Genomic DNA, 16,983 nt, shown 5'->3' on the forward strand with positions numbered 1-16,983 from the left:
GTCGGAGGAAACAAGGAGAGATGTGGGAGGGTAGAGGTGGGTGGGGAACATCTGAAATAGTCCTAGCAGAGAGTGGAAGAATGAACTGATAAAAAGTAAGATGGCCAAGCTTTTTTTAGGGCCTAGCTGAGATGTCTGTCCAATTGGGTGTGACTTTCTTCAGTAGTGCTTCATTCCCTTGGTACAGGCTTAAAGTGATAATAAGGTTCATCCAGGGTTTGCATATTGCCAAACAAGTGTAACAGAAAGTCAGAGGGCAAGGGAGTTTAGAGTATTTGCAAAAGAGCCTTTAAGACTATGAACCAGGCTAACTAGGTAAATAGAAAAGGTGGAGACTGATAGGTTAGGGAACAGATAGAAATACCCATGACCTGGCTGTTCCTATAGGGCTAAAGATGGTTGTAGTGAAGGGGATTATGGTCTGAGAAGAAGATACTTGAATTAGTGATTATTGACAATAACTCTGATGTAGACGTAATCCTGTTTTAACAGATTAAAAAAACTGAGGCTTTGGTAAATTCATAATTTGCCCTTGATTGCACATGAGTAAGCAGTGAAACTGGAACTGGAACCAAAGTTTATCTGACTCAAAACACTAAGTGGCTGGCTATAAGGACAGGGTCGAAAGAAGTTTGAGCCAAGTGTTATGAAGCCGTGGGCTATTCCCCCAGTTGGTTTGGCTCTTGATTGTTTTATATCTGTAAGTGTAATAATCTTAGTCTCCCAGCTAAAACTTTAGGATTACTATTTACTCTTTTCCTTGTCTCCTGTGTCTAGTCCGTCATTCTGGTATCTACCTTTCCCTTTCCTTTCTTAGTGCTGCCACCTCACTTTAGTGTCTTTTCTTGTATCTGTGCAACTGATACACGATCGCCTTATTGCTCCCCAAATTACCAAACACTGGGCGGCTTCAACAGGAAAACATTTATTTCTCACAGTTCTGGAGGCTGTGAGCTCCAAGATCAAAGTGCCGGCATATTTGATGTCTGCTGAGGAATCACTTCCTGGTTCCTAGATGGGGGCATCTTTTTTCTGTGTCCTCACATGACAGATCTGTGCTGTTCATCTCCTTATAAGGGCACCCAACACATGGGCACATCCATGACTACAAATAAACCAAATTATCTTGCAAAGGCCTCACTTCCAAATACTTCATGTTGTGGATTAGGCTTCCACATACAAATTTTGGGGGGACACAAACAGTCTGTAGGACGTTGCCTTTAATAACCTTCTTTCATTGCTGTTTGATTACTCTTACTTACTCTACTCAGAAACTTTCAGCCAGGTACTTTATGTGGTAATGATTTTTTCCTTAATTTCCATCCCTGGGCTGTCTCAGGATCATGAGACGTAGAGGAGAGACCAAAGAATAGCTGTTCTAAGCTGCTGGAATTTTTGTGTTTGAAAGCAGGTTTGCATTCATTTTGTTTTCACTTTTACTGACAGTGAATAGCAGTTAATAAAATAAGTCTCTGCCTTTTTTCTTTTCATCTCAATTCCTTGGATTGGGATAGCCTGCATGTAGTAAAGGAGAGGGAGGGCTCTGGAGTCCCACTGCGTCAGTTTGAATCTTCATATAAGTGTGCACTTAGATGAGGTGTGTGTGTGTGTGTGTGCGCGCGCGCCATCTTTTCCTTGTTGGTAGAATGGAGGTAATACTAATACTTTCATCATAGGATTTTTAGCAGGATCAAATGAGGTAGCACACGCCGCAGCAGTGTCTGGAAATGGAGTAAGTGGTTAATGTAAGCTATGGTATGATGTCGTGTGCTTGGTCACATGCACCCATGTGCATTTTCTCTTGTGCATACTGCTCTTTTTATGTCGTTTCCTTCTCATTGTTACCCAGTCTGATCTTTGTCCCATTTTGGTTTTCTTTTCAGTGAGGTCTGCCAATCCTTAGTGAAACGTAGCTCTGGAATCAAAGGAAGCTTACCACTACAAAAACTGCATCTGGTTTCACGAAGCGTTTATCATTCACATCATCCTACCTTAAAGCTTCAAAGACCCCAATTCCGGACATCATTTCATCAGTTCTCCTCTTTAGCTAACCTTCCATTACGTAAATTGAAGCTTTCTCCAATTAAATATGGCTACCAGCCTCACAGGAATTTTTGGCCAGCGAGATTAGCTGCAAGACTCTTAAAACTTCGATATCTCATACTAGGATCTGCTGTTGGTGGTGGCTATACAGCCAAAAAAGTGAGTAGAACTTTCCACTGCTTTTCCAGTTATTTTAGCATGATTATTTGAAGGTCTTAAAACACAAATTGTTTTTCTTTAGTGCAGTAGAATATTTAAAAATTTATGGTGTATCTCTACCATGTGCTAAATTAACGTTGCAAATAGGAAAATGCTCTTTGAATCTTGGTTATAATTACAGTAGGTGAGAATGGCCTAGTGGAAGGAGCACTAGGGTGGGGTGAGGTCACCTGGCTTTGATTTTCAGCTTGCCACTTAGTAGCACAGACAGGAAAGTAGGTGTCATGCTAACACAACCACTTTGGGGCAGCTTTGGGAGCAGAGGCAAGGTGTCCTGACCCCTGGTTTGTGTTTCTTCTGTTCCACAGTATTGTTTAGGTAAATCATGAAGCCTATTTGAAGTAAGAATATATTTTCAATTTTTATATTTTCCATATTTAGTAAAAGGACGCTTACATGTTCTATACGCTTGCCTACTAATTTGTTTTCGAAGGAACTGAGGCTATTTTGTTTCTAAAATTTTGACCATAATGTATCGCTCTTTGTAGATTAGCATGTTTTAATTAGATAAATTAAGGTGGTTTTTCTTTATTTTTTTGTATGACATTCAGAACATTCGATTGGCATATTTTCTTTTCTTTTAGACTTTTGATCAGTGGAAAGATATGATACCTGACCTCAGTGACTATAAATGGATTGTGCCTGACATTGTGTGGGAGATTGATGAGTATATTGATTTAGGTTTGTATCATCAACGTTAAAATACGTTTTTTTGGTCATATCTTCGGGAAAGAGAAATAGTGGTATTGAGATAGTTTCTTCACTCATGAGTTCACTGTGTAGCAGTTTTATTTTAATGATAAAAGTAATAGAATATCAAAGAAAAAACTAGTAGAAAAAAAATAACCCCTTCATCCATCACTTTCACATAGCTACTACTATCCTCATGGACATTTTCTTTTAATTGAACCTAGTCTGTGTATGTGGTTATTATTTTAGTTTCCTTTTTAAAAGTTATATGGCAACAGTATATACTTTGGCTTCTTTTCCTGCCCAACACATTTGTTAGCCAAATCAGCCTCTCTGGACATCACTTTCAGTGTTCTGTATTCTCACCCAGAGCAGATGCACCATAACCCACCTCACTAGTTACTTTTTATTGGATACCTTGGTGACTTCTACTTTTTGTAGCCAAGTCCCTCAAAGCCCGCTAGAGTCCGTGATAATTTCTTGCCATAGTCAGGTACTGTTCACCTTTTTCTATAATAGGTAGATTAGAAAAAAGTATATCTGATAGTTCTGATTGCCAGTATGTTATGATAATTTAAACAAAATTTTCTTTTAATGGAATTACTTTCCTCAGTCTTTTTTTTTTTTTTTAGAGTTTGTTTAATTTCTTAGGTGCATATGGGGGTGGAATTACTCTCTGCATGCACTTACAGCTCGTAAAGATAAAACCGTGCCGCACTGACAGAGGGATCTGCAGGAATCTGTAGCATTCTTTTCATGTTTTTCTAATATTCGTGAGGAGAGCTTTTACCTTGATGCATTTGCCAGCACCACAGTGTGGGGCTGAGGGTTGGGTTCTGAAGCTGCACTGGCCAGCCTCAAGCCTGACTCCCTGCTTCTTTGCTGTTGTGCAGGCTCATCTACTTAACCTCAGTGCCCCAGTTCCTCACCTGTAAAGTGGGTTTGATGATAACTGTTCTGTAGGGCTGCCTTGAGGATTAAGCAGGGGAGTGCCGTAACAGCATTTAGAATAATATCTGACATACTCTTATTTTGAGAATATTTATGTATTTTAGTCCTCTGCAGAGAAAATTAAGAAAAGCGCATTCTAATTCAGAAGATACTGTACCGTTGTACCAAACTTTGACAAAATTGAGCGTCAAAATTTTTGTAAACAAAAATGAATACTTTGACCATTTTATCAATAAAACCAGCAAAAATAAAACCGAAGTTTGCCATGGGTTCTTAGACAGTTATTTCCAAATGTTAACAAGTGTGAATTTTCTTAGGGTCTGTTAAAGGATGGAAAAAAGTAATGGAATTCTATTTTTTATTTCATTACTGTCTTCGAGTTTGGACCAGGTGTTTCAAGAGGTGTTTTTCTGTATTTTCTTTGATTCTTGGCCTCTTTGCTGTGACTTTCTCCTTAAAAGTACTTCTGATTCCAATACAGCATTAACATTGTTAATACAGTGCTTATAGTTCCTGGCATTTAACTTATAAATGAAAAGTTTCCATCTAAGCCATACATCTGGTGACTCTTTTTAAAAACATTTCATGGCCTGTGGAATATCATCACAATGACATATTGTTTCAGATACAATTATAGTTGTAATAGGGAGAAAAATAGAAAAATATTTTAAGTTTATATATGATGATTATTTCTATTTTTTCAGTGTTTTAATAGTCAAATTCTTATTTTGAGAATTTTGTTTGTTCTCCAGAGAAAATTAGAAAAGCACTTCCTAATTCAGACGACCTTGCAAAATTGGCACCTGACTTTGATAAAATTGTTGAAAGCCTCAGTTTACTGAAGGACTTTTTCACCACAGGTAAGGAAGGACCCGTTTGATCTCACTTAAAATGTCAGAAGACCCAGAGGAAAAATACTAAGATGTATTCATTTGTTTATTTGTATCTTTTAAATGAAAACATCTAGTACAAATGAAAAACAAATTTTTGAAAAAACAGATACACAAAGTTTTGTTGCTCAGTGGTTTTAAATTTTGGTTAGTGCAACAAAATGAAAATTTGTAAGAGGTTAAACATACTTGGCTTTAGTCAGTGAGGGAAAAAACGATCTCTTGTTCCTGACAAGTAGGTTAGACTTCCTATGTGCTTGCTTTTCATAATTGGTTAGAGCCGATTTGGTGATTTTAAAACAAATTTAATTATGATGGGCCGTAATGAGTAGAATTTACTAAGGTTGATCTTGGCGTATTTGCCCAACTCACACCCTATCATGATATAACTCTGAGATCTCAGACATTTGTTTGCTCATTCCTGTCAAATTTTACATTTCTATTTCCCCTTTTGCTGATTTTTCACAGGTCACAAATTGGTTAGTGAAGTCATAGGAGCTTCTGACCTACTTCTCTTGTTAGGTGTGTAAACAGACATTTTTGCTGACCTTAACATGCCTTTTAAATGCTTCTAATAAACTAGTTGCAAATAAATTGCAGACCAAATTTATGCTGCTTATGCTGAATTTTAAAACTCCAGAACTCTATTGGGCAAATTCCTTATCTTACAGGTGAAAATAATAAAATAATTATCTTGCAATAAAACTAAAATTCCTAAATACGTTTCTATAAGATTAAAAGTATTAAAAAGAAAGTTTGTTTAACCAAAATATTTTCTTGAAATTGATCTGATCATTTCTGATAATTGAAATGAAAAGTAATTTTAGTTTGTCTCATCCGTCCTGTCACCTTTTGACATTTTAAATTTATTTTGTTACCATATGTGGTCTGTAACGGCAGTGATATAGGACTGAACTGTAAGTACTCTCCTGGAAAATTATCTTCATCAGAAATTGTCTTTTTTAATTGTAATTTTCAGTGATTTGTTTTTAAATAGGTTAAACATGTCCTATAATATTTTCAAAGGTTTTTTTGTGTAGGTTATCAATGTGTTCCTTAAAATAAGAATAGTTTTTAATTTTCAAAAAAGTGGGTTTTATAAAAGCCCATTTGCCTTTAAATTAGACGTAATTTGGAATTTCGGCTATTGACATCACTGGAGAATTTAAAGGACTGCTTATTTATCTTTAAGGTTCACCTGGAGAAACAGCATTCAGAGCAACAGATCACGGATCTGAAAGTGACAAGCATTATAGAAAGGTAAGTATAAGGGAGAACTCTTCACACAGGTAGTCTGAAAGAGTTAAAAAAAAGTTTTCACCTACATGAAAGGTTTGAAAATAGTAACATCTGAGGAGCAAATATAAAAGCATCTAAGTAGAGGTGTTGTTAATCTTGGTACAAAGTGAAAGGTATTGTGTGACAGTTCTGGAAATATAATTGGAGAAGCGCATTGCCTTCAAATATGTTGTGAAATATTAGTTTCAAGGATTGGCTTCAACAAAGGGTCTTGTTGTTAAATATGTGTGGGAAAGCTGATATAAATAAAACAAGCAGGCTTTTCTTTTCCTTGGGATTTCTCAGACCTCACATACTTATGTGTATTATAAATCCCAGGAGAAGTCAAAGTGTACAGAGTTTTCCAGATTTATTTAGCAACAGAACCCTTTTTTGTGAAATGTATTTTAGGGACTAATGTTTCATGGCATACGCTTAGGGAAATATTAAAGGAGTAGGAAATGGGTTATTAGGGGATAAATTGATTCTGTGACATTAATAGCAATTGTGTTTGGAGTTATTTAGGGTGTGTTGATTTCAATACTTGTGTTAAAATCCATATGAAAGTTTTAGGAGAATTGCTAATTAAAATAACACATTCATTGCTCTATTTATATTCATATGTTAACTTGACGTTTTCTTAGTCTTCATTTTTTCATCTTTTGGAATTGGTAAGTTAACTGATTCCTTGCAAGTTTTCCTTAAAAAAAATGTAGGTAAATAGATATTTGAAAAACATGTTCTACGAACATTTAAAAATTAAGTATGGAGTATGTAGCTTTTATATTGAAAGTTATGGTTTTTGTAAATTGAAAGGAAATAATTTTATGTTTATTTTGAAAGTGGAAAGAAAATACTTCCTATGTATAGGTTTCCATCTCTCTCTTTGTCCTTTATCTTTGAACTTTTTACATGATATTCCAAGTTTAAAGTCTAGTGTTTCAAAAGATTTTTCTCTTGCCTTTTAGCTAGATCTTTCTTTTGGAGAAAACTTATTTTAAAATGTGTGTGTATGTGTGTATGTGTGTACATGTGTTTGCCTTTTAAGTTGATACCTTTTCCATTGGCATTTTAACCAAAGGAACACTTGACTATTCATGCTACTGGGGGGAAAAGTTTTAATAGAAATTAGCCTATTATGCACAGCTTATTTCAAACCAAAGACTTGGCCCTTAATGCAGGTAGATTTTATATGTAGAGAGGCACTAATCTAAGGGGGAAAGGAAGCTCTCTTATAGGATTAGCGGTGTGGTTTCTTTTTGCCTAGATAAGGTAGGCGAGGTCTGCCTCTGGTATTCTCTGGTATGGTCTAGGATCACTTTGGTGAATGAGAAACCTGTTTCAGGGTCTAACTCACATAATTTCCTTAAAATCCTGCTAAAGTGCTGAATGAATACTTGACAAATGATGAGTAGCTCTGCAATATAGAAGACAGTGGATCACTGGGAATTTAATTATATTCACAGATTTTATTTTATACAGTAGACATGAAAGCAAATTTATTGCTTTATTTCATAATTTACTTGAAGGTAAATACCCTCATATACTATTTCCTTTTTTCATACTTTATGATGATTATGTTGCCCATTAAAAACCTAGCAATTATTACTAAATCTAGAATTTTAATTAGGCTGTTTTCAATACAGGCTAAGTTAAATTGTAGTCAATGCTAGTATAAAAATTTACTATACAGAAAAGTATTTCCAGCCTCAACTAGTGGTTTTAAATTGTTAATGTGCAGCATTATGTGTTTCAAGGCTTGACTTTTATCTGTAATACTTGAAGATGATGAACCACTCAGGCAAGATGCAAATAAACTGACTTTAGTAGACTTATCTACAAATTAATGGCTGAATGTGAGCACGGAAGGAGAGACTTTCTTCGCAGAAGCCTTTTTGAAATTACTCTAAAATGTTAAGTTTGAAAATTTGAGTAGTGGTCACAGGTGGTAGGATGACATCCAGAGATTAGTTGATATTTTTTTGATGGTTCAGAATGTTGTCTGAGAGTCCCAGATAGAATGTGGTATTTAGAGTTTGAATACACTAAGCAGTCATGCATTAGCTTAATGGTTGTCTGGTTTGTACCAAAATTTCTGGCCAGATTTATACTAGAAATGTAAAAGTAAATGTGAATCTGATTTCTTTTTTTTTTTTTTTCTTTTTTAAGTAATAAACTGAAAACATTTCTACAACTAGAACTAAAAAAGGAAATTTGTCCTTTCTGATAAAAGAACACATGTGGAGAGTGTGGGCAGGTAGAAGAAGTTAGGACCTGCGAAGTCAACTGAAGCGAGAGTGATAGAATTGAGAGCACACACATGTCAGATTGTTTGAGTTGAGTCCAACAGAATGGATAACACCGTGACCTGACTACCTGTGGCTCCCAGTTTGGGGTCACTAGACTTTTAGGCACTCTGGAAAAGTTGTAATTGAGGTCTTTAGAAAGTCTAAAACAGCAGAAGACATGTATTTCTGCATAATACTGCACCAGCTAACATAAACATCAGTTTCTTTGACTTTGTCTGGATCTATATCCATTCAGTTTGTAGACAGTAGGTATGTCTATCATGTTGACCAGAAATTCTGGTATGTATTATCAGTAAATTAAAAACTGGAAAAATATTGAAAACACTTTTCAAGGAATGTTTTTCGTTAATCAGAAATTTTAAAATTTGTGTCCATTGGAGAAAAATATTAGAACCCTTCGTGAACTGAATAATATCCTTGAGACCTGGAGACCTTCAGAACTACCTGAAGGCAAATTGAAAATTGAAGTGGTGAGCCTATTTTAATGAATAATTTATAAATCTGTAGATTTCCTTATATTGATCATAACATAGACAGGTGACAGGACCACTTAGTGAATCATCTGTTTTAGATTGTCTGTTCTAGTGAAAATTAAATGAGACATTATATTTGTGCTTTTGTTTTATCATGTTTCTGATAGCTCATGAACATTTCACAGAAGTAAGCAACATGGTCATTCTGAAGATTACAAATACATTTATAGTTTATAGAAAATATTTGAAGGACCTTTTAAAAGTCCAAATCATGAAGGGTGGAATTATTATTTTAAATATAATTATTAGACAGTAATTAAAGTTCTTCCTTTTTACATGTTTTGCTAATTCCTTTTTTGTGGCTTTATTTCTCTTGTACCTGCCAGCTGAAATCTCTGTCTTCCCTCTTCTAATTTTTACTCATCCTTAAAGCCTAGGCTCTGTTGTCTCCTTCGTGAAGCCTTCCATAACCATTTTAGTTCCATTAATTATACTCTAAAGAATGAAAACAGATGCCAGAGGAAACACTATTTACTTTGGTTTACATTCTTTAATGGCCTATTTCTGTCATAAAATCTCTGTCCTCAGAACACCGAGGATAAAGCAGAGCTTTTAGCAAAATTGACACACCAAAAGAGAGGCTAATTGAAGTAAATGAACTTCATTCATGCCAACTGGTAGGCCCCCAAATTTTATATAATAGGTGTTTTGATCTGATCACCTGTGAATTTCTCTTGGCCTTTGATATTGGGCACCTACTGAGGAGAACAAGAATGTGACAGTGGTACATGTGCTTGGTGTTCTAAACTGTAATGAAGCAGTGTTGCTTAAGTAGGATTTACATTTCTAGGACTCCTCATGCAACAAATACTGTAGTAACCTGGGCAAAATGAAATTCTCACAACCAATATCATCAAGTAACCACAGACCAGTAAACTTGTTTCCTGAGCAGCTAAGTAGCAACTGTACTAGGTTAGACTCTTAGCCGGGAAGCCAACCCACTTGTGCACTAGAGTGTAGTAGTTGGGAGGCAGAGGGATCAGAGGAAGAAAAGCCGGGAAAATCTGCCTGAAAAAAAGTGGAATGGCAAACCAGGCAATCTTATTCTATTGCTTCATAAGCACACTGTGCTTTTATGTCATTTAAGAAACATTAAGTAAGTATATACTGTGTACATAATACTGTTTTTAGGTGACAATTTAGAACAAAAGGGATTTGGCAGAAGTTGTAATGTTGATAGTAACTATCGGTAATAGACTGATTTGTTCATCTCAAAATTATCCCTTGTAGAAATTGTCCAAGTATTAAAATAAGAAATGGTATTTCTGAACTGAAGCAAGGTGGATGATCCAAATGGAAAGATGTATTTCCTTCTGCTATCCATTAATTGACCTTTTTCAGTTGGCCATAAATACCTTGAGCAGAGTTATGTATTAGTGGGAGGGGAAAAATAGGAAAATAGTTATTTTTAACTAATCAAATAGAATTATTCAAATCTTGAAAAGTAGTTTAATGCCTAGGAGTATTTTTGAATGGAAGGGGAAAGAAGTCTTCACTTTCATAAAGTTCTTTTCTGGACCCAAGTTACTTTTAAAACTAATAAAGCAGGGTTGGCACACTTTTCTTTAAAGGGCCAGGTATCTTAGGTTTGCAGGCTTTAAGGTCTCTGTGGACTATTCAGGCAGCCCATCTTCTTAGTAGTTCAAATATGCCTTCTGATGTGTTGTACTGTTACCATTTTCTTTTTTTAAATGTGGATTGAACCTGATGGGATCAAAGCCACTTTGGAAATAGCTAGACCATCGTGTCAACAGGATGGTATCAGGTGTAAACTGTAGTCACACTGTCTGCATTCAGATCCTGTCCTTCCTGCTTTCTGAGCTATGTGATCTTGAAAAAGATCAAACTCTTTGAGTTACTGATTTCCTCTTTTGTAGAAGGGGGAACCCTACTGGATAGGATTGTTTTGAGAGTTTTGTAGCCCTTTAGCACAAAATCTGCACATAATAAAAATTAAGGTGATGTTGATGACCATGAGCATTATTACCTTACAATTTGAATTATTCCATCAGTTAATTGCCTATTAACATTATTTGATTAATTTCCTCCCCGTAATTTCCGTGGAGTCTGTTCTGAGGACTGTGAAAACTGGGAAAATAGATCATCGGGCTGATGTGTAGCTTATTTACAGAATACACATTTGTTCAGAAACCCAATTTGGATTTTATACTGGAAACTTTGTGTGCATTATTAGGTAAAAGTAGGTCATAATTTGATTCATTCAAGGAGCAAACATGTGCTCAGTCCTAATTTAGGTATCAGCTGTAACACATACCTAAAGTGTCAGACGTTATTCTAGGTGCTAGATAAATATACGAACGGGATAAGGATCCAGCTCTGCTATAAATGTTTAAAATACTGTTAAAAATATAGTGTCTTAAATATGTTCACATATAAATGACAAATAATTTTAAAGTGTCCTAAAATCTTTCCTATCAAACTCATTAACTTTTAGATTTTCACAGCGTATTCAGTTGATATTTTGGTTTTTGGAGTTATCACTGATTTTCTTGACCTGATGTTATAATTTTTTAAAAGTCTGACAATACTGTATGTGAAATACGAGACTGTAAGAGCTGCAGTGTCAAATTGGCAATAACTCTTGAGAGAGTGTATCATCTGTAGTTGTTTATTTTTACTGCTTATCATTATTTACAATTACTATGTTTTATATTTAATGTATATGATTTTAACATAATTACATGCTGTTTCTTGAGAGAAAACTATCTGAGCTTGGGAAGATATTTATTATATTTTGTCTGTTTAAGGAATGTGTCTTGCATAGCAGTTACACACATTTCTTTCCCTTCCTAATTCCACATGGCCTTAGCTCAGAAGCTGTATAGCCTGTAGCCCATCACTCAGTATTTAGGGTGAGATTTGATGTCCAAAATTGGATAGAGGTAACCTCCTTTAGTCATGTAATATAGTGTGAATAGTTTTCTCTGTGTCTAATTCTTGTTTTCTTCCTACTTTTTTTTAGGAGGTAACAGTTAATTTCAGCTATCTTCACATAACAGTGCTTCAGTAACAGACTTGGAAGGAAAGTGAAGTGTTACTAGAAAGAGGGTGTTTTCTTACAATGTAATAGATATTAAGTATTAGCCATGTAATTTGTATGTAGATAGAAGCAATGGATTAGGGAAGGATGTTTAAGCTGTGAGTAAAAAAGAATCTTGTACCTGATAGACCAGCAAGCATAGTTAAGAAATGTGGAATATTTGCTCACTACTTTGACATCTTATAGAGTACTGGTGGTATGTTAATTAAAGCCCAGGTACACTACTATATAAGCCAGCACAGGAAACGTTTAAAAGGGTATTACTTTGAGACATCTAAACACTCGGATGATTAGAAGTGGTTATAGTAAATGACTAAAAATAAGTTGGATTATTATTCTTTCTGCTTCATGAAAAGCAATGATACAGAAAATGAAAAAATGACAGATAATTAGGTAAATGATGAGGGTAGTGAGTTGGCATTGTCTTTCTTTGATAGATATATCAATGACCATAAAGTATTAACTTAAAAGATATCTTTAAAGGTAGACACAGGTTTTTATAAATATATTTTCTGCTATTGAATTTGGAAACAGATGTTGACAGTTCAGTTGTGTTACTTGCCATTTTGATGTTCTCTCACTTGTCATACAGAAATATCAACTAGTCTCATCCTTTGATTTATAGTAAGTCATCCAGTTTCATTATTGTTGGCATGGCCTAATGTATTAAAACTAAGAGTCAAACAAAAATTCCCCAAATTATATGCTAATACTTTCCCTTAATTTAAAATGCTTTACTATAATAGTAGCTATCCTATTTGTATTTGCTTCTTTTCTGGAAAACTTTTATTTATAGAAGTCTTTGGCTTAATAAAGTAAGTTATTAAGCCCCTGGATGAGTCTACTAATTAAAATTTGAATGTAATGTTAACCAGTATTTCAAGAAACTTCCTAGTTGTATTATATAAAATGTAATATTTTGGGCAATTATTTTAAAAAGCTCTGAAGCTATTTGAAACTCCCAATGTAGGTTATTTTAATGAGTATTAGTTTTCCTAGCTCTTTCTATTTTTATAACTTGGTAAAAATTGAGTTCATTGTTCTCCCAGAACACTCTTCCTGTGCAGATTAAATAGTGACTTCATTCACTGAGGTGTCTAATTGAGAAAATATTGGGCTTGTGACATTTTCAATTCTTTGTTGTCTTTTTCTCTGTTGTCATTTCTTGAGGGCTATTATCTAATAGGCCAGCAATTAAAAATACTATACAGAAAATGACATGTATTGGGTATTCTGCCACATGTAAATACATTGTGATAAAAATTACATTAGTTAGCATGTCATGATTTTTAAGTGGAATGAATTATAAACATATAAATGTTGATTGTGTTGTACACAGGTCCAAACTAGGTTTTGTTTCATTTTAAATTTTCATAATAACTGTATTATTTCCAAATCCTAACTATGTTCTTTTATAGTGCTTTTGCTCTAGTAATTGATATATTCTTATATTCTTAGAGGCTATTTTTACTGAATGTCAAAACAGCTCATAAAAAGTGAAAATTCAGTCAGACTACTTATTTTATGTTGTATAAAGTTAAAACAGTGCCTCAAACATTATTTCTTAATTTGCAAAAAAAAAAAAAAAAAAAGCTAAATTTTAGTCAGATAAGCTTGTATGTATAGGCATGTAGAATATATGAATTAATGTAAAACCTTGATTAACTTGATGCTTGGAAACTCAAATTAATAGTTTTGAGGGGCTATGGTCTTTAATTGAAGACATCAGATATCAAAGAACAAATACATAATAATAATTTAATAATTAAACTATGATGTATTCTCCATTCAGTTTCATGAGAATTATGGTTGACAATTAAAAGATTTTTTCCCCCTTAATGTTTCAAGTCAGGAGCATACACTAGTTCATATTGGCAATTCAGAACTAAGGGTTGAGGTAATCAGTTGTTAACTGCAATGCCACTTTCCTTGAGCATTCCAGTTAGTCTAGGTTTTACTGTATATTAATATTATACATCTGGCTCACTTTGTTCAGCCGACAGCCACATTGCATTTTCTTTTCACTTTTTAAACTCTGCTGTTTTATATTTCTGAGACATCTAATTTTACTGAGGGGAAAAATGGAAACGTGGTACAGAGCCCTATTATATGGTGGCTTTCTAAAGGTACACAAATGCATTTCCATTTTTGTTGTAAGCTATCCCTTCTTCCCTAACTTACATCTGTTCCTTGCTTGTGCCCTTTGGTTTAACATTGTTCTCCTCCCCAATTTTCCTCTTCTCCTCATTGTAAACTCATGGCAGGGTCTGCTTGGTGAGCTCATTCTCTTACAACAGCAAATTCAAGAGCATGAAGAGGAAGCGCGCAGAGCCGCTGGCCAATATAACACAAGCTATGCCCAACAGAAGCGCAAGGTGATGGATGGTTTAAGGGGGCTACTGATGTGTTCACACTAATCAGCCATTTCAGCCAAGATCATGTCATCTTAATACCTTCATGGACTCCAATTATGAGTAATTATTTTTGACACAATAAAAATTTGAAAGATATATAATACAAATATGTAACTTTCCTAGAGTGGATAAGCAAATCCAAAATGTTAAACGTAGGATTTATTTTCTGAAATGAGATGATCTGTGAGGGAGCATGGATTTGTATTTAGAAAAGAATTATGAATTGTGATTTACTTGGTCCAGTTATTGAGTCATCCTAGGTTTGTAGCTCACTTATCTGTGGTTCTCCCAAGTTTTCATTTCTAAAATGTAAGGGATTACTGTGGATGACCACAATTTAAATTACTTAAATAATGAAAATTATAGTTTTAGTAAAATGAAGCAGCAGAAAATACTGTTATTTCTTACAGAAGAAAACTGTTTTGATGTAAATTTTGGGCAAAATTATTCTTATATACCTTGATCAACTCATTAAGTTTTTCCACAGTTGTGAAGTCAGCACAAATAAATTTTCACCTTGGATGACTGAAGGATTGAACATTGGAAAGTTGATATAATTGAGGTTGCTAAAAAACAGATTCTAATAAAAGTCAGCATAAATCTATATAAATGTTTGGTTATTGGTACAGTCAAGAAGTCCTTAAAAGTATGCTTTCAGCTGTTACATGATCTTATGGTGTAGATCTCAAGGTTAATGTTCTGAAGGGGCTTGAGTCAAAATGCAATGAATGTAATGATTTTAAAGTTATATTCTGAGATCTTAACATCAGCTTAATTATGTTGCATATATTAGATCAGGAAAGTTTTAAAGTCGTATATAGATTTTGTTCAGGAAAAGAAATTCAGCCATTTAATTAGGTTCCTGTAGGTTCTGATATTGAAGTTACCCAATACTATAGATAATGATTGAATGCAATAAATTTGCTTACTAACCTTATCGCATTTGGTGATGGTAATATTTGAGAGTATGCCTCATAGTTTCATTTATCTTTCCAGTGTCACTTCCTGGCTTTTCTCAATTCCAGGGCTGTGGAATCAACTCCTGTATATTTAGCTTTCAGTGAGCGAACAACATAGGTGGAAACAGAAAATAAGTTATTTTCCTGTTTGGTTAAGTTAAAGTAGATGTGTTAAACCAAGGAAGGGCTTATTTTAAATGGTGCTTTAGCATTCTCTGTTCTGTATTTTGTTGAAGTGCCATTTAAATATTCTAACAAATTGGATGCTTAAAGCCAACCATCTGTTCCTTAGCTTTGTTACAGAAAGAAGGCAAAGGAACTACTGTATTCTGGTATGTTAGTTAGAAATATGGATAGCTCTAGCTGCAAGTTGTTCTTGTTTTTTCATAATGGTGAAAGAATTTGAAATGAGTCCCATAGATCTGCCTTCCATTTTAAGATTTTAAGATACAGTTTAAGATTATCAATATACTTTTGAACCTGATGTTTTAAGGGATATTAGTAGTGAATAATGTTCGTTTTCTACATTGCCCAAGTTTGATGTTCATTTGAGGCCTACTTTCTAGCCTGCTTTCAGGTTTAGTGATACCATTTCATTTCTGGTATTTTCAGATTATTCATTTAACCATTTTATTCCTCATTTCCCCCTTTTGTAAAATAGCAACTGATAGGACTGTACCTCCGTCTGTTTTGTTTATTAAGGCATACTTAGGAGAGCACCAAGCAGTCTGGCCCACTTTGGAGTTGTGTGAAAGTAAATGGAACTTTAAAAACAATTCCTGCTCTTCTATGATGGTGTCATACCCCTTACTGCATCTTCCCCCAATTCCCCCTGTAGTTGGTACACAGGTGACTTTTCAGCCCTTCACTGTCCTCATGATCCCAATCCTAATTCATGAGATTTATAGCATTCCTCTGGGTGTGTGAGGTTTTCTTGAGGTACAAAGCCACAGCTTTTTGTTGATTTTTAATCATCCTTCCTTTCCTTCTGGAAATGTAAGTAGGCCTTCATTTTTTATAGTAGCAGCTAACAAACTGTCCCTGTAGCTCATGCAGGGGCGTACACGTACATGGAAATGTTTGCGAGTCCCTTATATGTGTATTTTGCTATTTCAGAATGGCCGCAATGGCTTAGTAGGAAGAAATACTTAAAATTTAAAAATCAGGCTTGGTTTTGTGAGGAGCTAGTAAAGGTTTTTCTCTTTCAGCTTTAGCTTGTTTCTGCGGAGGATTCCGCTCTTTCTCCATCAGTTTCACAGCCCTGGAATTGTAGAAAAGCTCTGGTTTCAAGACCATTGATACCCATTTCTGTCAGGGTGAGTTTTAAATTTCATAATGCAAACAGTATGTTAAACAACAGGGCAAGAACTGAACTCCTGTCGTAAGTAGCTGAATTTTACCAGCAAAGTGCATCAACATTAAATATACCGACTGCCAGTTAAGATATTGAATAAGTGATACGTGAAAAATAGCATGTGCTGTTCCCTTAAGAAAATATGTAAAAGTATCTTCTCGGTATCTTTAATATTTATCTTATAAACCTAAAGGTTTTCATCTTGTTTCCTAGAAAATGTGAGGTCTAATTCTTGACTCCACCACCACCTGTCTTTTAATACGATGTTAATTTTGATGTTCC

General features: G+C 34.7%; 1 protein-coding gene across 5 annotated transcripts in view; it reads left to right on the forward strand.

Annotated features, from left to right (window-relative positions):
- The window catches only part of OPA1 (OPA1 mitochondrial dynamin like GTPase), an 85,142-nt gene that overhangs the window by 4,017 nt on the left and 64,142 nt on the right, over nucleotides 1-16,983 (forward strand). Inside the window, exons 2-7 of one of the 5 annotated variants that reach the window (XM_047874322.1) lie at nucleotides 1,884-2,202; nucleotides 2,847-2,943; nucleotides 4,656-4,763; nucleotides 5,262-5,315; nucleotides 5,986-6,053; nucleotides 14,239-14,349. In XM_047874322.1, the coding sequence (XP_047730278.1) occupies nucleotides 1,884-2,202; nucleotides 2,847-2,943; nucleotides 4,656-4,763; nucleotides 5,262-5,315; nucleotides 5,986-6,053; nucleotides 14,239-14,349 (757 nt within the window). Of the gene's footprint in view, nucleotides 1-1,883; nucleotides 2,207-2,846; nucleotides 2,944-4,655; nucleotides 4,764-5,261; nucleotides 5,316-5,985; nucleotides 6,055-14,236; nucleotides 14,350-16,983 lie in introns of those variants that run through there. The other 4 variants (XM_047874327.1, XM_047874323.1, XM_047874324.1 and 1 more) reach the window with 4 other exon arrangements.

The sequence above is a fragment of the Prionailurus viverrinus genome, chromosome C2 (assembly GCF_022837055.1).
Source record: "Prionailurus viverrinus isolate Anna chromosome C2, UM_Priviv_1.0, whole genome shotgun sequence".
Taxonomy (NCBI): domain Eukaryota; kingdom Metazoa; phylum Chordata; class Mammalia; order Carnivora; family Felidae; genus Prionailurus; species Prionailurus viverrinus.